Genomic DNA, 23,039 nt, shown 5'->3' with positions numbered 1-23,039 from the left:
GTAGACACCATATACAAACAAGAAGTCCGTGCAAAGTCAAGCTCTCAAAACCACATGCAAGACTCAGTGGCACATGGTTTAGAGCTCACACACTCCAGGATGATGTAATACAGGCATGCAGATGAGAGGAAAGGAAAGCACCTACATCATGACAATAGAAGATAATGAAAGAGAATGACATTTTATTTATGACAATTATCTAATGCAAACCGTATACCCATAGCCTTTACCAGAGTCAGGACTGGGGCAGAGAAGTGAATTTTTATGGGGACTGGGAAGCTGTATATAAATATACAGAGGTCAAGTTGTTGGTAAGGTTAAGGATTTCTATTCTGTACTTGGCCTCTTCCAGGTTGTCTTCCCCAGTTTCTTGCTTTGTATTTCCTCAGCTACGTCATGCAAAAAAGATCAGAACTAACACTGGAAATCACTTAACAAGCTCTAAACCTGACAGATAACAAGGGTGTTCTCCACAATTTACACGAGAATTAAATTGGATATAAATACCTCCTGTTCTTACCGGTGGGTGTTGTGATTCCATTTATTAAGGTGTGAAGCAGACAGGAAAGAGATAAATCTTTCATAAGTACATTGTAAATAGGCAAGTGGTATATAAACCATATTCATAGGTAATAGAGTCAAACAATGAAAGGTAAATAGTTGTCACAAAATAGACTTTATCACAAAAAAATGGTCACAAAACTAGAGTTACATGGGGGGGTAAAATAGTTGTTTTGCTACTGTTTTTGAAATAATCTGGCAGTATGAAACAACAAAAAATGAGTGATATGTTTTGATTAAAAAATTTTGACACTGCTTCAGTCAACCCAGCAGCAGAGAGTCCCCAGTAGATTTTGAATGCTGATACCTTTGTTAAACAATAACAATGATGGAAATATAGAAAAGTGATCAATATGTAGGTGTTCTTTCTTGTGAGATTAAAGTGTTCCTTTGCGGGATCAATTTATCAAATGAATTTTTCACAGGGAACTTTGGGATGATTAGAAACGACTCATGGAATTTTGTGTGAAAAGTGCTAATTTGATTAGCTCTTCAAATTAATATTTTTGTCATGGCATATCCTTCTCAATCAAATAAATCACACACAGCTATGATAAACTTATCCATAGATAAATATTACTTTTAAATTGGGCAGTATTTGCAATGCTTCCTGCACCATTGCTGCTAATTTTGAACCCTTTCTTCTTCATTAGAATATTATTGGTCAAACAGAAAGTACCAATTTAAACTGTCCAGGATCACTTACACAAAAATTGTTTCATGCAATTGACATAATTAAATATGAATGCTTTTATTTTCTGAGGAATTCTTAGAAAGGGTCCTTGCCCAGTGGAGGAGTAGCCATATGGGAAGGTACCCTATTTTTATTATTTTTTTCTGGTGCTCTGTGACATGTCATAGAATTTGGATTTGTTGTATAATTTATTTAGCAATCAGCCTTTATAGACAAATTGCCAGGTAAAAGAATGTGGGCAATTCTCCTAATAATAAAAAGAGGTTTTTGGACCACATTAGTTTTATTAATTGTGTTGATTTTTGAGCAGTGATACAGGAAGGGAAGTTATGACAGGTGATTGTTGATGTTGAAAAATATGAAGGCATCTGTATTTTCCCCTTGAAAGGAAAGATGCATTAAACCAGGTAGAGTAAGAGGGCACAGTGTAGATTGTTTAAAATATAAAAAAAAAATTATTAAAATAAGTGTGAAACTTCCTATCATAAAATGCTTATATATAGTTAAGATCCCTGACCTCTCCTACAAGTTTTCAATTTCCTGTCTTTTAAAGTGTATTAACCTGGGATCCCTGTTTGGGGGCATCATAATTATTACTGTTTACTTGCCAAATCTTATTGCAACTGGATCCAACTATTTTCTGGGGGTGTTGGCAATGAGGCTTTGAAGTGAAAGTCCAAGTCCCAGCTAAAGCAATGCTCTCACCAGAAGTGGGAACTCTTCTACACACAGTTATATCAGTTTGCATCATGTTATAATGCCTTTGCCACACAGTATAACTAGATATAGCACCATGCAATGCCATGAATTGAGAATGAGAGACTATCTCCAGGGGAGAAAATACACATCCGAGAGAAGAAAACAAAAGCAAGGGGTTCAAAGCTGGTGATACTGGATTTTTTTTTTTTCATTTTGGCTATCACTAAAATGCCTGTGGCACTTTCATTTTGGAAAACAGAAATACATACCATGTTCATGTCAATGCCATTGGTGTAAGTCCATGCATGCTGGAAATATTCTTCAAGACGTTGCCTCAGAGGGTTGGGGATTTGGTGAAAGCGAATGAACTCTTTTACTCGCAGCATCTGCATGTGGTACCTGGCAGTTCCCGAGTATAGTCTTTGGATAATTGCAGATACATTCCCAAAAATGCTTGCATACATTAGTGCTGGATTGGATAAAAAACAAAGTTATTGGGGGAACTGCACATAGGCATGTTATATATTGTTAGAGTATCAAGCATGTGGATTTTGATTATCTCAGTCTAGTCAGGATTTATCATTGGATTACTGGGAAAAAAGAAGTTAAACTAAAACTGCTTTACATTTTGTAATTTTAGTGATAAAGCTGGAGAGGGAAAGTATCCAAATTCATCATGGATTCTAAATGAACATGAAAACTCAGGTTGTTTATAATATCAGTGTGTGGCTGGGAGCATTCACCAGAGAGAAAATGCATTTGAAATAAACCCTTTCATTTGAAAAAGAAGGCATGTCACGGCTCACCATAAATACATTTTCTTTAAAAAAAATACGAAGAAAAAGCATCTTTTAGGGATTTTAAAACCCTTTCTGAATTGGAGTTAACATATTAGTTTTAAATTGTAACTTACTTCTGCCTCTTAGCCTCAAACCTAAACTTGTAGAAGAAAAATCTATTATTAAATTTGAGATTATTTTGAATACATTGGGTTTGTTAAGGGATACCAAATTCTTTTAAGAAGCCCAGTTTCCTTAGAGTGTTAATTTGTATACAGTTTTTGATCTATTCCAATTCATTTTCATAGTATTTTTGCATAAGAAACATATCTCTGGCTTAGAAAATTCACATAGCTTTATTTTTGTAGGGAAAAAATAAAATATACTTTTGTTCTTTCGTCTATAGGGAGAAACTGCTATGAGATCCCTTGTTATATAATCAGCATTTAGGTAGAATATCTGTATTGGTGCTTCTTCCACTAAATCTTCATGATTGAAAATAAGCTCTTTAAGTACTTTCTCTATTCATTTTTATATTTGTATTCGTTTGTAATACTTCTAAAAAGAAATGCTATTCTCTACACAGTCACATCAGGATATACAGTCTGGATGATGATCTTTGGGCATCTATCAGAAACTGAGATATGATAATAACCTATGTTTAAGTCACTGGAAGAGCTATATACCAGGGTATAAAGCAGCAACAACAAAACGGTGTGAAGTGTTTAATTAAACTAAATTCAAACTACACATTTTTTTTCCTCAAATAAATTTTACAAACAACTGCTTCTATAAACCACTTAATCATTTTCCACGTAGGCTTTGGCCAGATTCCTCTATGTTTTAAACTAGTATGTTTTCCTGGGCACTTGCTTGCTTTTCCATCTTACCTTGTTTGCTTATCTTGTCATGCTTGGTTATCAAGATCCTTGTTTACCATAGATATCCTAAGTAAGAGAATGTCCCAGGGAAAGCAGTGACCCCTTGTTTTTATCTATTTAAAGGGATGAAAGTTAGGGAGATATGGGGGTTAATTTTATATCAACTTGACTGGGCCAGTGTGCCTGGATATTTGGTTACACAAATGTTCTGGGTGTATCTGTGAGGGGTTTGCAGAGATTAGCATTTGGGTCGGTAAACAAGGAAAACAGATTGTCCATCCCACTCTGGGTGGGGTGCATCCAACTCACTGAAGTCCTGAATAGAAGAAGAAGGGGAAGTAAAGGAGAATTTACTCTCTGCTTGAATGTCTGAGCTGGAATATCAGTCTTCTCCAACTTTTGGAGATACACTTAGACTGAAACCACACCATTGGCTCTCCCTGGTCTAGACCCAGCTACTGAGTACAGTTCTTGAGACTCTTCGTCCTCTATAATCGTGTAAGCCAATTTCCTATAATGAATCTCTTTATATCTTTATATTTAAAGATATATGTCTATCTAATATCTATCTCTTGGCGCTGCTTCTCTGGACATCCAGACTAATACAGAAGATGTGTAGTGAGGCTGAATTTGCATGTGTAAGAGACATTAATCCTCTGTAAGGTAGAGCAGATGTTTAGATTGTATCTTCTACATGAAGAAAAGGTGGGCCTAAATTGTTTCTGAGTAAATGAATAGTTATTTAAAAAGAGAATTAACAGTATTTCCCAGAATTTATTACTGTGATCCAAGGAGATTCATGTGAAAAACATGTTTTACTCATCCTAAATGTAGTGGGGAAACATTTATGTGTGATGTTGTTTTTCCAAAAGACCTATCATGTGCTCAGGAAGTAGATTCAATCAGAAGGCACAAAATCAATGCTATTTGTTTTACCTAAACCACACATGATCAAGAAATACATGTTTTACCTAAATCATTCCATGATCGAGAAAGGTCAGGAAAAATTCTTATTTAGTAAATTGTTTTTAGCAAATTAGATGTTATCTCTACCATCAAAATTAACTGAAATGTTTCTTTAGGTCATAAACAAGCATTTCCACTAGCTGCCAAGATGAGGCAGGTGGATCACCTGAGTTCAGGGGTTCAAGACCAGCCTGGGCAACGTGGCAAAACCCTGTCTCTACAGCAAACACAAAAATCAGCCAGGTGTGGTGGCCTGCGCCTGTAGTCCCAGCTATTCCAGATGCTAAAGCATGAGAATTGCTTGAACCAGGGAGGCGCAAGAGCCAAGATTGCACCACTGCACTCCAGCCTGGCTAACAGAGTGAGACCCTATCTCAATAAAATAAAATAAAATAAAATAAAATAAAATAAAATAAAATAAAATAAAATAAAATAAAAAAGTGACCTGAAATACTTATTTTTAAGAAATTCTGTGATTATGACTTTTTAAGTTATAATAAAGACATTAATCTTTTTCCTATTTTTTAGGAAGAAAATGGAGCTAAAGGTGGTAAGCTAGAGAGAAGAACACAATACTTATATTCTGTAGACATTATTTAGTTTGATGCCCAACTGGCAAAAATATCAATCAAAAGCAAGTTTACAGACTATAGATATCTAGGCACCTCTCCTTAACTCAATATTTTTAGTTTTATAAAATAGGGAGTTCTTATTTCATCCAAAAGTGTTGCTTTAGTTTAGGTATTATAGAAATAAAACAAGTGTATCTTAAAACCTCCTTCAGCACACCACACCTTAATTCTGATATGTTAACCATACTAATACATTTGGTTGGTCAGAGGATATTAGTTAAAACATGTTGACAAACAAATGCACCTGCATTTCTACTACATAAATTTAAAAAACTCTGTAACTTAATAAATTACATTTTATTGATGTGTAATTAATATGTAAGATGCATTTAAGTATATAGTTCAATTAGTTTTGACAAATGTATACACCCCTCTAAACACAATCATGATATAGAACATTTGCTTCACCCTAAAAGTCTCCTTGTGTTCCTTGGCTGCTTGCACCACTCACTGCAGACCTTAGACAACCACTGAGTTCCTTTATGACATTACAGATTAGTTTGCTTTCTAGGATTTTATATAAGTGGAACCATGATGTACATATTCATTATGTACATTTGTGACTGACTTATTTTGCTCAGCATAATGTTTTTGAGAATCATTCTGTTGTGTGTATCAGTAATTTGTTTTTTTTAACTGCTGAATTGATTTGCATCAGATGGCTATACCACAGTTTGTTTATGTCTTCTCCTGTTGATGGAAACCTTGCTGTTTCTAGTTTTTGGCTATTATGAATAAAACTGCCATGAACATTTGTATACAAGTCTTTGTGTGGGCATATATTTTCATATCCCTTTTAAACACCTAAGAGTGAAATTGCTGAGTTGTGTGTATGTTTAACTTTATAAGAAACTGTCAAACTGTTTTTCAAAGTTGTATCATTTTACATTATCACAGCAATGTGTAAAAATACCAGTTGTTCCATATCCTCTCCAACATTTAGTTTTGTCAGACTTTAATTTTAACCATTGTAGTGTGTACGTACATATCTCATTAGAGTTTTAGTTTGCATTTTCCTGATGATTAATAACATCTTTTCATGTCTTTATTAGTCATTCATATGTTTTCTGTGAACTATATTTTCAAATACTTAACTCATTTTTAAATTGAGTTGTCTTCTTTTTATGAATTTATAAGAATTATTGATATGTTCTGGATAGGAGTCCTTTTTCAGATCTCAGTATTGAAAATATGTTCTTCCAGTATATAATTTGCCTATTCCTTTTCTTAATGGTGTTTTTTGAAGAGCAGAAGTTATTAATTTTGATGAAATCCAATTTATCAACTTTTATTTTATCATTCAGGCTTATTTTTGTTTGTTTCAGTTTTGGTAATGTGTATAATTCAAATAATATTTTCATTTCATCTAAATTGTCAAGTTTATTGTTCTCCATGATGTTATTTTCTTATTCTTTTAACGTCCGTAAGGTTTGTGTTATCTTTCTTTTATACAGGACAGTATCTTATGTTCTCTCTTTCAGTCTAGTTGTAGGCTTATCAGTTTTACTGATTTCAAAAATTACTTCAGCTAACTTTCTCTCTTGTTTTCTATTTTTATTAACTTCTGCTCTTATATCTATTATTTCTTTTCTTCCAGTTGTATTAGGTTTTAATTTGCTTGCCTTTACTAGCTTCTTAAAATACAAGCTTGCATTTTTTTATTTTAGCTCTCCTTTCGAAATAAAAACACTTAAAGCTATGGATTTATCTCTAAAAATGCCTTGGGTGCCCTATATGGGTTTTGATACATTTTATTTTCATTTTCATTAAGTTAAAAATAGTTGTAATTTTCCACGTGAATTCTTTTTTGAACTGTGAGTTATCTGGAACCTATTTCCAAACATTTGGGGACCTTCTAAACATCTATCAGTTTTTCCTTCTATTCCTTGTCCCCTTCCTACTTCTCTTCCTTCTTTTATTATTGATTTCTGGTTTCTCTATGGTCAGATAAGTACTTGGTATGATTTTAGCATTTTCAAATTTATTGAGACTGGTTTTGTAGCCCAGCATATGGCTTGTCTACTGGTAAATGTTCCATATGTACAAGAAAAGAACCTGTATTCTGCTAGGATTTTATAATTTTCAGTAAGTCAAGTTTAGCTGATAGTATTATTTAAGTTTTCTATATTTTTATTCATTGGGTCTATTTATTCTATAAAATACTGAGAGAGGAGTGTTAAGATTGAAAACTATAATATGAATTTCTACTGTGATTTGTTAATTTCTTCTTTCAGTTACATCAGTTTTTGCTTCATGTAATTTAAAATTCTGTAATTGAGTGCATACACAGTTAGGATTGCTATATTTATCTATTTTATCTTTGATAATAGTACTTGTTCTGAAGTTAATACCACTACTTTGCCTGAAGTTAATACTGCTCCTCAGATATTCTTATGATTAGGATTTGTATGAACATCATTTTTCATCTTTTTTTATGCTTTATATTTTAAGTATGCTTTCTTTAGACATCATATGGCTGAGCTTTATTTTTTAAAATACTCTGATAATTTCTCCATTTCAGTAAAAGCATTTAGATCATTTACATTTAACATAATTATTGATATGTTTGGGTTTAAATATACAATTTTGCTATTTATTTTCTGCATTTCCCTTTTACTTATTTCCTACAGTATTTTAGATTTATTTTTTTGTTACTCCATTTTATCTTCCCTGTTCGTGTGTTAGCTATAGTTGTAGGATTTATAACATGCATTTTAAATTAGTCAACATATACTTTAAATAGCAAAATACCATATCATGAATGATGTAGGATTCTCACAACAATATATACTACTATTTCTTCTTCCCCTTTTTTGGTGTTATCATTATCATAATTTCTCCTTCTACGTATGTTATAAAACCTGCACATTTATTGATATTATTTTTTGCTTTAAAGAGTCAATTATTTTTAAGATATTTAGAAATAAGGAAAAAGTCTTTTTTTTTTTTTCTTAATATACTCACACATTTGCCACTTCTAGTTCTTATTTCTTTGTGTTTATCCAAATTTTCATCTGGTATAATTTTCCTTTCACTTGAAGAACTTTATCATTTCTCATAGTCTGCTCATGAAGAACTATGCCATGTTTTGTCATTTTTGAAGAGAAGTTTAATTAAACGTAGATTCCTCTGTTGACAGATTTTTTTTCTTTAAGCAATATAGGATTTTGTTCCATTGTCTTCTGACTTTCATTGTTTCTAATAAAAAATCTATCAACATTATATTTTTCCTTTGTATAGGATGTGTTGTTTTCTTCTCTAGCATTTAAGATTTGATTTCTCTAGCATTTAAGATAGGATGTGTCTTTTTTTCTGCCGCATTTTAAGATTTGATTATGATGTGCTCCAGTGTGTTTTATTTATATTTAATCTGTTTAGGGTTCACTGGACTTCTTGCATATGTGGTTTATAGTTTTCATTAATTTTGGAAAAAGTTTTGCTATTATTTTTAAATTAAAAAAAATTTTTTTTTGCTTGCCTTCATCATCTTTATAAATTCCAGTTCTATTTTACTTGATTTTTTTCCTGTTAAGAATCACATTTTTCTGTTTCTTGTAATATCTATTGAATTTTAAATAGATACTGGGCACTATAAAGTTAACATTCTTCAATGCTTGTTAACACTTTTTGTCTTAAAAAAAAAAGTTAGATGTTCTTGCAGGAGTTAAACCACTTGGGGATCAGCTTATACCTTTTGAAGCTTGCTTTATAAGTTTTTTTGGGGGGGCCAGATTAGCCCTAGTACTACAGCACTATTTTTTTCTGAGACTGCTACCAAATACCCTGCATATTCAATAAGGGTTTTCCACTCTGCTGGTGGAATTTAAAAATCTCCCACGTATATGTGAGCTCTGGAAATTGTTCAGCTTATAGTATTTCTGGTATTTCTTTGCAAAGTTTTGGGGAGTTTTACTGCATGCATTTGTGACTTAGTATTCTTCAGTAGATTCAAAAGGATACCTATGTAGGTTTCTCGAGCTTTTTATATAACTACTTCTCCAGTTGTCTGTCTTGCAAATTGCAGCATCTTAGCCTCCATGACCTCTGATCTTGGTGTTTTGTTTCGTTTTGTTTTCTCAGTAGGACTGCTGAGGCCTGCTTAGATTATTTCTTCCTTCTGTCTTCACTGTGGTCCAGAAGGTGCCTCCAGGCAGAAAGTCAAGGTAACCTGTATCCCGTATTGTTTGTTTTCCTTCTTTCAGTGATGAAACTTCCCTATTAATTTCCCAGTGTCTGAAAACAATTGCCTTATGTATTTTGTTCAGTTTTCTGTTTGTTTTTAATAGAAGGAGAGTAAGGTTTTAGTAACTATATCATAAATGGAAGCAGAATTATAGTAACTTTTTTTAATATGCTACAAAAATAAGAAATTCTCCCAATCAAGATGTTTGTCAAGCAGGTCAGAGATGAAATACATTTGCCTTTATTTTTATGGTTTATGTGTTTAAAAACATTAAATATATGTTTTATTTATGATATTTAAGATATAAAATTATGCTATGTTAGAAAACATGTATAAATATATGAACATCATTTATATTTATAATTATTTAATGATTTCACAGTCTTCCTTTTTTTATTTTGAATTATATACACTTTAAAATGTATTATTACTGTACTCTGTAACAAACAGTGCTATTTATCATGTGGATTATTTTAAATTGAAGATAGCTCAGTTCTTTACTCACTCTACACCTAATCTCTAATCCCTCAATCAGGGAACTGTAGGCAATTTTCTTCCTTTCCCCTTCCTTTCTTCTTTCCTTTCCTCCCTTCTTTCCTTTTTAATATAGCACTGGACTATTTCTATTGATTTATTAAGAATTATACATGTTTTCTGTAGATGAACTGTATCTTTTAAGAAAAAATGAAACACTCTAGTCTAATTGGTTATAGTAAGATACACCCACATTCCACGTAACATCATTTATTTGAATAAAAGACTTGGTTGTATATACCTTAATCCAAATGGGATTATGTAAAGTTTTATATCATGCAGGAAATACTTTATAGGTACTCCTGGAGAACTGTACCATGACTTATTATGCCATAAATAAAGAGTAAAACTGGGACTTGAAATTTAGCAATAATAAGAATACTGAAATTTATGTACCCAAAAATCTAACTGTATTTGAAAATGGTATGGTTTTATCTATGCACATACTCCTCGGACCCACTAGTAGCCTTCTTTCCGCCTGAAAAAAATAAAACAACAACAAATGTGATAAAAGACTGTATATACACTAATTACAACTATGTGGTTATCAGATTGAACTTTCCCAGCATCCCTGAGTTAAACTTTAATCTTTATTCTAAAAGAAAAATTTGAAGCTAAGTTGTAGAAAACAAGGCAATCAACCTTCTATCTCATAGCAATATAATTTAAGGAAACTAAAAATAAAACATTAAATGCAAATAGTAAATATCTAATGCATATAGATTTTTATACTTATATGCATTTTTAAAAGCTGCTATTTGCAAAGACAGTTTGCAAATCCTCACAAGTGGTGTGGATTACTAAGTGATGAACTGGTTAAAGTGCATTTTTAAAACTCTTTCTTAAAAATTCTAAGTTTCAAAATACAAGTTCTATTTTATTAAAAAGATATTTTGCTATATATGTGTTTAATTAAGACCAATTTTTTCCTTGTTTGATACCTATGCCACTAAAGCTGATGACCCCTATAAAGTGTTTACTAGTAGTTGTAATCACAAAATGGTTGGAACTGTGTTCTGTGTTCAGTCTCTCTGGTATGCATATTTCTATTTTTTTCTAGGAGGTTCAACTTCCATTTCTTTCTAAGTACAGTGCTACTTCTGTGTTTGAAGCCTAGACTTGGAATAAATAGGTAGAATGTCTCAATAGTTATTGAACTGTAATTTGCTTATACAAATGCTAGTAAAATAAAAACAGCAAAACATATGAAATGTACATTTTATATAAAATAGACAATAAACTTGGCGAATTTATTTAAATTTAATTAATAGGGATTTATCTAAGCACATTTTATTATCATGTTGACATTTAAAAATCGACTATCAGGATCTATTTTCAACTTTCTATGCAATCCAAGGATGAAGTTCTTTTTGAAGCTTTAGAAATAAATCATGCTTAAAATCCAAGATATTTTCCTGATAAAAACCCTCTACACACTAGACATTGAAAGAACATACTTCAAAATATTAAAAACAATCAATTGCAAACCCGCAGCCAATATCATGAATGAGAAAAACTATGAGCATTCCCCTTAAGCAGAAGCAACACAAGGATGCCCACTGTCACCACTCCTATTCAACATAGCACTGGAAGTCCTAGCTAGAACCAGCAGGCAAGAGAAAGAAATAAAAGGCCTCCAAATAGGAAAAGAAGAAGTCAAATTATCCCTCTTTGCTGATAATATGATTCTATACCTAAAAACAACCCTAAGACTCTGCAAAAAATTCTAGAACTGATAAATGACTTCAGCAAAGTTTCAAGATATAGAATCAATGTACAAAAATTAGTAGCATTTCCATACACCAATAATGTCTCAAATCAAGAATGCAATCTCATTTACAATAGTCAAACAATAAAAGATCTAGAAATACATCTAACCAAGGAGGTTAAAGATCTCTACAAAGAGAACTACAGAAGACTGCTAAAATAAATCATAGAAGACAGAAACAAATGGACAAACATTCCATGTTCATGAATTGAAGGAGGCAATATTATTAAAATGTCCATGCTCCTAAAGCAATTTACAGATTCAATGCTATCCTAACAAACTACCAATGTCATTTTTCACAGAATTAGAAACAACTAATATGAAATTTATAGAAAATGAAACAGAGCCTGAATAGTCAAAGCAATACTAAGAAAAATAAACAAAGTTGGAGGCATCACATTACCCGACTTGAAACTATACTATAAGGCCACAGTAACCAAAACAGCATGGTAGTGGTACAAAAAAAACAGACACATAGACCAATGGAATGGAATAGAAAACTCAGAAATAAAGCTGCACACCTACAGCCATCTGATCAAAAAAATTGACAAAAATAAGCAATGTATAAAGGACTTCCCATTCAATAAATGGTGCTGAGACAGCTGGCTAGCCATATGCAGAAGTATTGAACTGGACCCCTATCTTTCATCATCTACAAAAATTAAATCAAGCTGGATTTAAGATTGGAATGTAAGACCTCAAACTGTAACAAACCTAGAAAAAAACCTAGGAAATACCATCTGGATAACAGATACTGGTGAGGCTGTGGAGAAAAGGGAATGCTTATATGCTGTTGGGGAAAATATAAATCAGTTCAGCCACCATGGAGTGTAGTTTGGAGGTTTCTCAAACAACTTAAAACGGAATTATCATTCTCTCAAACAACTTAAAACAGAATTATCATTCAACCCAACAATTACATTACTGGGTATACACCTGAAGAAAACTAAATCATTCTACCAAAATACACATGTACTTGTATGTTCACTGCAGCAGTATTCACATTGGAGAAGACATGGAATCAACCTAGATGCCCATCAACAGTGGACTGGATAAATAAAATGTAGTGCATATACAATATGGACTACTATGCAGCCATAAAAAAGAATAAAATCATGTCCTTTGCAGCAACATAGATGCAGCTGGAGGCCATTATCCTAAGTGAATTAACATAGGAACGGAAAACCAAATACCACATGTTCTCACTTATAAGTGGAGGGTAAGCACTGTGTACACATGGACATAAAGATGAGAACAGTAGACATGGGGGACTAGTAGAGTGAGATAAAGGGAAGGATGCAAGGACTGAAAAACTACTTATTGGGTACTATGCTCATGACCTGGGTGATGGGAATCATTCATACCCCAAACTTCAGCATGACACATTATACTCATAACAAACCCACACACGTACACCCTGAATTGAAAATAAAAGCTGAAATTATTTTTAAAAAAGGTTAAAAAATGAAAATAAAAATCCATCATGCTTTTGCCAATTGCTGCCTGGAAACAGCAAGTTTACCTTCAGTGATTCCACAGTGCGATTAAAAAATACATGATAACATTAAAACTTCTTTTAACAAAGCTTTTTTAATTCCAAAGAATATATGTTACGAATGATGCTCATGACATTAACTAATCACTTAGGTCTTGATATAATGTTTTTATATCAAGAAATGTTTTGTCAATGATGGGGGGAAATTACATGTATATTATGTATATATATGTATGTGTATGTTGCATGTATATATTTATATATACACATACACATGTATATGAAAGATGTTTTTCTTGTGATAATTGTTGTGATGATACATATGATTAATACTTTTTATGTTTGTAAATAGATCTATCAAGCAGTGTAAATGAGTATTTCCCATTCTAATATAGCCTCAGCTTGAAATAGAAAATAACCATTGGTAATAAATTACAGATACTCTTTTTACAGCAGTGAAACTGACTGCAAGTTTCAATTCCTGAAACTGTGTTGCTCCAATTTTATGCCCATAGTTTTCTAAGGTTAAAAAAGACCTTTTGGTGTCTCCACTTCACAGAGAGATTTAGATTTGATGGAACATAGTACCCATATATGTAATCCCATTATCTCCTCAATTTTCTCTAATATTTTTCTTTGCCTTATTCTAAATATTGTAGAAATATTAATTTCAAGGTATTATTCTATCCTAATAGACAACAGAAGAGAAAGCTACTTACAGCCAATCAACATGACACAAATTGAAAAGATTTTCTCCGAATTCGTGTTAGGAGATACATTCCCGAATCCTACACTGGTTAAACTGCTGAAGGTAAAATAAAGTGCTGTGACGTATTTGTCTTTAATGGATGGTCCAGAACTTGAGTCACTGTCATTGTAACGTTTCCCAATTTGTTGTCCTAAGGAATCCAACCATCCGATTTTGTCAGTCAGATAAGGCCTTTCTACATTCCCAATCGCATACCAAATGCAAGCCAGCCAGTGAGCAATCAAGGCAAATATGCACATTAAGAGCATTAGAACAGCAGCGCCATATTCTGAATATCGATCCAGTTTCCTGGCCACGCGCACAAGACGGAGGAGCCGAGCAGTCTTCAAAAGACCAATTAATGTTGTTGTCTGTAGAAATAAATGTGCATAGTCAGAAACGGTTGGTAAACAATTCAAAGTACATTCATGTGAAGCGAAGTGGACAAAAACAGCTTAAGACAATATGGTAGTATTAAGGATAACTGCCTATTTAAATTAAGTATTAAACTTAGTTGTTGTTTTTTTTTATTTTTTATTTATTTTTATTTATTTTTATTTTTTGAGGCGGAGTTTCGCTCTTGTTACCCAGGCTGGAGTGCAATGGCGTGATCTTGGCTCATCGCAACCTCCGCCTCCTGGGTTCAGGCAATTGTCCTGCCTCAGTCTCCTGAGTAGCTGGGATTACAGGCACGCGCCACCATGCCCAGCTAATTTTTTGTATTAGTAGAGACGGGGTTTCACCATGTTGACCAGGATGGTCTCGATCTCTTGACCTCGTGATCCACCCGCCTCGGCCTCCCAAAGTGCTGGGATTACAGGCTTGAGCCACCGCGCCCGGCCCTGTTTTTTTTTTTTTAATGTGATACCTGCTTTGGAAAATACTTGGAAAGTGTATGACACATTAATTCAGTATCATGACATGCAAAACCCATGGGGCAGAGAATCTGTCTTGTTTTATGTTCTAAGTACTTTGCATAACTCCTCAGTGACTCGTTCTTTCATGAACATACATTCTAATGTGTTACTGTATGCCTACTAAGGCCACACGCTGGGTTTACAGTGTTGAACAAAAGACATGGTTACTTTCCTAATAGAGATAGTTATTTAAAAGACAAAGTGTCTAATCTAATGAAGGGAAAACAAGATCATAGTCTACTGAGGAGAGATAGATATTTAAAAAATAAACAATTTCAGAGAGAGAAAAGTGCTATGATTATAGTAAGCAGATAAATATGACAGAGGGTATTTGGAGGCATGGACTGGGGTAGAATCTGCTTTAAAAAGGAAGGCCTTGAGGAGCTGACATTTGAGTTGAGAATGATCTGGATAATGAGAAGGAGCAACTCAAGCCCCTTCTTCCCATAACAATGGGAACACTTATCAGATGACTGCATGCATGAATGAGGCACTATATTTAAATGCATTTTTTCTTCTTAAATGTGCTAAACTGAGAAATTATTTCTTGATGTTCCAGTGATATTATTATTGCATTTTGCTTTTGGCTATGACGTGTGTAACTAATTGGGTGATTATTACTGACCAGGTATCTAGTGATAGGATACTTCTATAATAACAGGATACTTAACTGGTTGTTTGGACTTCAAATCTGATAAGTACAAATTACAAGTTCATTTCTTAGGCTTCCTAAATAATGTCAACTATAAGTACTATATAATTCACAGGGCATATAATTATTGCATAGTTACATGGTGTTTACCAATCAATTATTGAGTCATTTTATCTGTTCATTGTTGCTGCTTATTTCCCAAAGCACATCCAATTATGTTAAGAAAACTTACATTTTAATTGAAGAAATAGCACATGTAATAACTACTGCACCCTATGTATTAATATTGATGATGACAAAGGAGCACTAAATATTAAAAAAAAAATTGTCATTAAAATGTTCCAGCTGGGTATGGCGGCCTGTGCCTATAATCCCAGCATTTTGGCAGGTTGAAGCAGGAGGACTGCTTAAGCCCAGGCATTTGAGACTGGGCAATATAGTGAGACTCTGCCTCTACAAAAAATAAAATAAAATAAAATAAATTAGCTGGATATGGTGGTGGATGCCTGTAGTCCTAGCTACTCTGGAGGCTGAGATGGAGTATCACTTGAGCCTAGGGATTTGAGATTGCAGTGAGCTATGATTGCACCATTGCACTCTAGGCTGGGCAACAGAGCAAGACCCTTTCTTTAAAAAATGTTCTATTAAGTGTTCTATAGTTTCTTGTTTTCCCCTTGTGCCTTAGTGATCACAAAGGAAAAGAGGCTTAGTCTCCCCTGAATTATCCTCTGTTAGTATTGAAACAGAGCCTGAATAGTCAAAGCAATCCTAAGAAAAATAAACAAAGCTGGAGGCATCACATTACCCGACTTCAAACTATACTGTAGTATTGAACCTTTTAAAGGTGAGAGGAGTTTGTATAATTGACATGTATTTATCATAACTGGATAAATTGGAAGTTAGTATTGGAACCCTTTAAAGGTGAGAGGTGCTTGTGTAGTTGACACGTATTTATCATAACTGGACTCTGGTCTCTACTTATTCTGGGCTGTTTAGAGAAGTGAATTTTATCTTTCTATAATACTGAGTTATTTTTTAGAGTGCAGTGAAGGTGATAGCATTTTTTTTCCTTCTTTATAGGTTTAAAAGTATACTTCTTCCCTATGAATGAATAGGGGGTTTAAATTACTATTGGCTGGATCCCTAAGAGAAAATCAAACTTTTCAATATATGTATTATCAATACTTTAGCTTAGAAGTTATGTGCTAGGACTTTGGAATAAACTTATGTTTAAATTCTGCCTCCATACCAATGTGTCACCATGGACAAGTTATTCATTTAATCTCACACTTCAGTTTCTTCGTCTGTGAACAAATAATAATGCCAACCTCACAGAGTTATAGATAATATCAATAAACAGAAATTCTTTGTATTTCTATCTAAACATCATTTACATTTTTCTTTCCATCAACAAGCAGGAACTTTATGATGTGAAATGTGTTGATAGGACTTCCATCCTTTTAAAATGCAATACTTTGATATCTGGAATCACAAGTGGGGGCCTTTCCATTCTGGCCTTGCAGCTCCTTTTAGGAAAGGCAAGAACACTGAAAGACAGGGACTTCACGTGGGCACACTGACTACTCAGACTCTAACAGGAGTCACCCTGGTTCAACATTTCACCACTTTTACACAGCATGGTTTCCTGAGAAATCAGAAATAATTGTGAATTATTGTTAAAATTTTCTTGTTTTTGGAGCAAAATTTCTCTCCGACTCTCAAAATAAATGAAGCATAATAAAAAGTCTTTAGGTAGTTGGTTAAATGAAGTGAAAAGCTTTAAAACGAATGAGCTGTTTTTATGACATATTGTGATAATAAGTACTAAAGACTCTGCTGGTTGTAAAGATGGTAGAGTAAAAATGGTGTTATCATAAGAAAAGCAACGAAATTTGCTGTGCATGCAACCTTTCTTTTTGCCTTCCTTCCAAAGAAATCTCTCACATTGCTTCTAGCATTGTATCAAAATGAAGTTAAAATCTATGTAACAGTAAGTCCTCAAAGCAGATAAATCAATATAACTTACATAATAACATACAAGTGACATCTTTTCTGGTAAAGGAAAGTTTAAGAAATATGGGACATGTTGAAGTCTCAACATGTATGACAGTATTCATACTAAATAATTGCAGAAGTAATGAGGGAGCCACAAAGGAAGGGGGAGAGGAAAAAATTGCTAAGTAGTAATAATACCTCTCAGTTGCATTATAAGGATGTGAATATTAACTTCAACAGTCAAAGCTGTTCTTTTGTGATTCTGTCACATGTACCCCAGCATAACTACATATGCTGGCTTGATAATGTAACAAACGCTTTGACCTTACTTCTATTGTTATAAAATTGTGGCTAACTCAACTGGGCATTCTTTGTTAGCTACGGTTGTGTATAACACATCTTGTAGATGATGCACAGGATTGCAATAACTCTTTCCTGCTTATTATTTTAATATTGCTTTAAAACTTAAGGTGTCTTGCCCCAGATTGCAGAATAGAGAGAAGTGATTGCACTAAAATCTAAGAGACAGTAGACTTAAAATAATTATCAATCTTCTCCAGACAATTTGTTATGAACTCTTAACCCCATTGCTTAGTTTAAACCTATTCACAACAATTTTAAAAACTAGAGATAAAGAACTGTCTGTTAGATGGTATTTCTTGAACATTTCACTGGTAATAGAAAAATATTGTCTGCTTATCATTATTCTTGGAAGTGACTAAAAAGAGCATAAAAGCTCACTAGATGGCAAAATGTGGTTATTGTTATAAAATAGAAACACATGATGAAAATAAAATATAAAAAGAGGCGAGTCATTTTGCAGTACATTGAAGCAAGGCACTTATTATCTAGTCCTGCCGCGAAGTGTAGCAAAGGGGACATAACGGACTCTTAAGTCAAGTCTTACCTACCGGCTCCCATACCATCTCAGAACTCAACCCATTTATTGTGATTGAATAATTTTCCAACTCTTTTTGCCAAAATGTCACAGTAAAGAAGATCTATGTAAGATTTTTATTTTTAATGCATCTTTTCAATATTATTGTTTTAAATCTAAAATGACTCTTTTTTCCAAAAATTCAATTTTTCATTTTGCTGGGTGGCTTATTAATATCATTCGGTTTTAAAACTTTAAAAACATATCCACATCCACTGTTTACTAAAGCCCCAGATACCATCTTATACTGAGGTAGAAGTTAGTTTATTAAGTATGTTAACTTTTAAACTAAACATTATATATATATATATATAGTATGTATATTAGATACTAGGTCCAGAATCAATACCACCATGTGATTTTTTTTTGTAGATATTTTACAATAAATTGGTCAAGATTCTCTCTTCATGCCAGTGAAATTCTTTTTGAAGGCTTGAAATTAGAATAAGTAACTTCTTATCAGTATTAAATAATTTTCTACTCAAGAATAAATTGTCTACAGTTAAATGGAGAAAGACTCACTAATAAGAAAAAAATCTTTTGTTCAAAAAAATTTTAAAATTTTTAAAAAATAATTATACCTTATTTTTTAGTAAACATTTTTAAGAATCTTAAAATATATTATTTCAGAGATTTACTCTCTAACATCTTTGCCTATAAATAAGTGAAATAATTATTCTTCTATAAATAAAAATACATAAGTATGTGATCTTTGGTTTCATCCGCAGAGTTGATAGAATGATCACTGAAGCTGTCTACTTAATCTATCATTTGTCCTTTCAATAAATATTTGGGTTCAAATAGGGAAATGTTAACATTTAACAAGTAATACGTTTCATTACTCTACATTCACATTTTGCTTTAGATTCATTTCAGCTAATTCTCTCTAAGTTCTGGTATTTTTATACATCATTCAATTATTATTTGTCCAATAAATCTCAATAATATTGGAAATTAGTTTCTAGTCCTTTGTTCAGCTTGACTGCACCATTGCAATATTTCTAAGGACACATTCACTAATACAATCAAAGAGATATATTTTGAATGTGTCTAGAACCTTGGGGAATTATTTAGATTGTCATTTATTTATAGCAAACCTCACAAATACTTCTAACATATAGCTTTTAAAGAGGAGATTTTTACAACTTCACTGGGAAACTCATTTCAATATTGAACAACCTTTATTATTGAAACATTTTTATTTTTGTTTTGTTTATAATTAACATTTTATTTTTCTGCAATTTGAACTCACTTTGGCTTTCTCTACAGTAATAGAACATTGACCATCAAATGATTCTAAACAGTAGTATGCAAATGTTACACCAAATAAATAACTAGGGATGTCATATTTTTTAAATGATAATTTGACTTTTCCTGAGAAATATTTTACCAAGAGTTATGCTTTATGCCATCTCTAATGAGTGTAGTCAATCAATCACATACAAATCAACAAATGATAAACTAAAAGCAAAATAATTTTTCCATTGGGGATCTTATATCTCTTACACATCATCTCATACATTTTTAGAGGCGTGACCAATAGTTTCAAATATAAGCGAATAGAAACTTCTGTCTAAACTCCCAGAAACTATCTAAGGAGATTTAGCAATTTTATGTGTAGACATGTATATGTATATGTGTCTTCAAAATGTGATTTATTCCTAAAAGTTGAACATGATTATGTCAGATATTTTAGAAGTAAACTGATGACATCTATTGTAAAGCTCAAGTTCAGCTGTGAAAATGATCAGAGTCTGCATACAGATGCCTGCTAAGGTTTTCCTTGCATCCATTTCAGAATTCATCTATCAGACTAATAAATCAAACGTATTATTATGATAGGAAAACCTCTTTTCTATTGGAGTTTTCCCTCAAAGAGCACGGTAGTCACTTAGGTTTCAAAGGCCTTTCTTGCTTGTATTCAGGATTCAGAAAAAAACAGTAAAGTGTGAAAGGAGAAGGGTCAATGAAGCAAATAATTAATTGGAAGAATCTTAATTTTCTGGGGAGTAAGAGGTTAATGAAGCATGTAATTGAGCAGAATTTTGTAGATTTTGGCTGTTAATATCTCTGAAATTAAGATTTGCCACAGATGAGCTAAATATGGGAAAATATGAGGCAGATAATAAAAAGTTAACTTTCTGGATACCGAGACAATAACATTCTTCCTTTGCACCAATGATACAGAGAAAATTTCCCAATGACTGAGGTAATGGGTAGTATGATGTTTGATGATGCAAAAATTAGGAAATAGAGAATCCTTTTATTGTCTCTCTGGATGGCATTATCATCAGAAAGATATTAATTATATAGGTGAGCCTAGTTATTGCCAGTATTTATTTTCTTCAACATGTTTTTAACATTATAGAAGATCCTCTATTGTAGGTGATTTGTAATTATGTAGGAAAAAAAATTAAATGGTTATTTAGAAAAATATGAGCAGTTGTGCCATGTCTTCTTTGGTAAAAATATATATGACAACATATTCTCTTAGCATTTATTAATACCTTACATAGATTAAATAATATGGATTAAAAATTTGAATTTTTTTCTAGGGTTGAATGTAAATAAAGTAAAAGTGTTACAGTAGCTTAACATTTAGGGGAATTGGCAAAGAAGACATTAATGTTTGATTGACATTGACAAAATTACATTTTCTAAGCTCATCTGTAATCCTGTGATGGATAGAAAACATTTTAGGGCCCGGTACAGTGGCTTACGCCTGTAATTCCAGCACTTTGGTAGGCTGAAGCCAGTGGATCACTTGAGCTTGGAGTTCGAGATCAGCCTGGGTAACAAATTGAAACCTCTCTACAAAAATTACAAAACTTAGCCTGATGTGGTGGCATGTGCCTGTAGTCCCAGCTCCTCTGGAGGCTGAGGTAGAGGATCACTTGAGCCTAGGAGGCAGAGGCTGCATCGAGCTGAGATCACACCACTGCACTCCAGCTTGGGTGACAGAACAGGAACTTGTCTTACAATTAAGCAATTAAGAAATTATGACTGTTCTTATAATTTGTTGAAAATCATTCTTAATTTGTTCATTTATATACTTACACATTTATTTATGTACTTATGCATTTATTTAATAGAAATATTCATCTATGAACACATGAAAGCCTTCTCCTGGGATTTCTCTTTATCCCAGATATGGCCACTGGATCTTGTTTGTCTAAACAACAAAACCATCCCTGTCACTTTAAAAAGTGTAAGTTTTAAGACTTTATTTTAAACCTGTCAAATATGTGTCTCCAGATCTATAACAGATCCATACACAAAACTGATACATGGTTCTTGTACAGAAGCTGATCCAAACCAAACTTTGCCAAGATTATATCTAACTTTCAATTAATGGATCTAATTTCTCTTCTTATACTCACGTATTATCTTTCTAGGTGCTCATGGAGTACTTGACTGCCTACATGCCCCCTGTAGTTGAATACCCAATAGTCATCACAAATTTAAGATGGCTAAAACAGGAATTTCTTTCCCACAACACCTTTTTTCTCCCCAAGGATTTTCCATCTGAATAAGTGGATTACCATTTATAATTTTGCTTAGGCAACCCTTCTGCCCCTCACCAAAGGAATATTTCAATAAGAATAAACAAACAACAAAAAATGTTTGCACCATCCTTAATTCTGCTTTTTCTCCTACTCTTCCATTCAATACTTAATCCATCAACAAGCCTTGGCAGCTCACCTCCAAAATACATCTGCCATTTATTTACTTTTCTTCATCTTCGTTGCTTCCAACCTGCTGTTTTGTCCTACATCACAGCATGTGCTCTGAACTGGTTCCCTGCTCCTAGTCTGACTCTGCAATGTGCAGATGACGGCCTTTGTAGTCTTCAAAATGTCCATCAGAGAATATCATTCCCGTTTCAAAGATTCCATTGCAGTGAGAATAAATTAGAAATCCCACATCTCTATGTGATTTGGTCCCCGTCTCTGCCTCCTCAAACCTTAGCATTCCACCTCTTACTGTGTGGTTCGGCCTGGCAGCCACTGGTCAGTTTTCTGTTCCTCTACCACAATAAACGTGTTCCCCAAATGCGACATTTTCATTAGTGTTTCCTCTTCTATGTGAAATGCTCTGCACAGTGGTCTCAAGTGGATGGTTGCTTCCTGTCAAGTCTCAACTCAAATGGCCTCTCCTCATTGGCCTTTGGTAACTTCCAATTCAAATTAGCCATCCATCCAGGTCATTCTCTATCACATCCACACGTTTTGTTATTGTCATATAATTTACTCTTTCCTGAAACCATCCTGCGCTGTGTTTGTTTGTTTATTAACTGTCTTCTGCCCTCTTCCATCCCCTATCCCCTCTTCCTCAATCCTAGAATGTAAGTTCCTGGAGAACATAAATTTGTCTGATTTACTTCTGAATCTCCAAACACAAGACAGTGCCTGTCACTTTGAAGGGTACCCAACAAAAATTTGTTGAATGAATAAAGCATTATTGACTAAGAGTAATGCAGAAAATAGGACTAAGTATATCATTGAACGATTCTAGGTTTCAACAGTCTCATCTGTAAAATGGGAATAAGAGTAATTTAACTTCCTAGGCAGAGGATTGTACTAGATGATTTCTTGTGG

At 33.3% G+C, this 23,039-nt stretch overlaps 1 protein-coding gene across 1 annotated transcript in view; it reads right to left on the bottom strand.

The window, feature by feature from the left end:
- The window catches only part of KCNH7 (potassium voltage-gated channel subfamily H member 7), a 471,595-nt gene that overhangs the window by 51,692 nt on the left and 396,864 nt on the right, over positions 1 to 23,039 (bottom strand). Inside the window, exons 8-9 of the mRNA XM_012440583.3 lie at positions 13,912 to 14,311; positions 2,224 to 2,423 (exon numbers count right to left, since the gene is read on the bottom strand). Coding sequence (XP_012296006.1) covers positions 2,224 to 2,423; positions 13,912 to 14,311 — 600 coding nt within the window. The remainder of the gene's footprint in view (positions 1 to 2,223; positions 2,424 to 13,911; positions 14,312 to 23,039) is intronic.

Source organism: Aotus nancymaae, unplaced genomic scaffold (genome assembly GCF_030222135.1).
Source record: "Aotus nancymaae isolate 86718 unplaced genomic scaffold, 86718_ANA_hifiasm-v0.15.2.pri h1tg000029l, whole genome shotgun sequence".
Classification (NCBI taxonomy): Eukaryota; Metazoa; Chordata; class Mammalia; order Primates; family Aotidae; genus Aotus; species Aotus nancymaae.
This window is presented reverse-complemented; position numbering and strand designations above follow the sequence as displayed.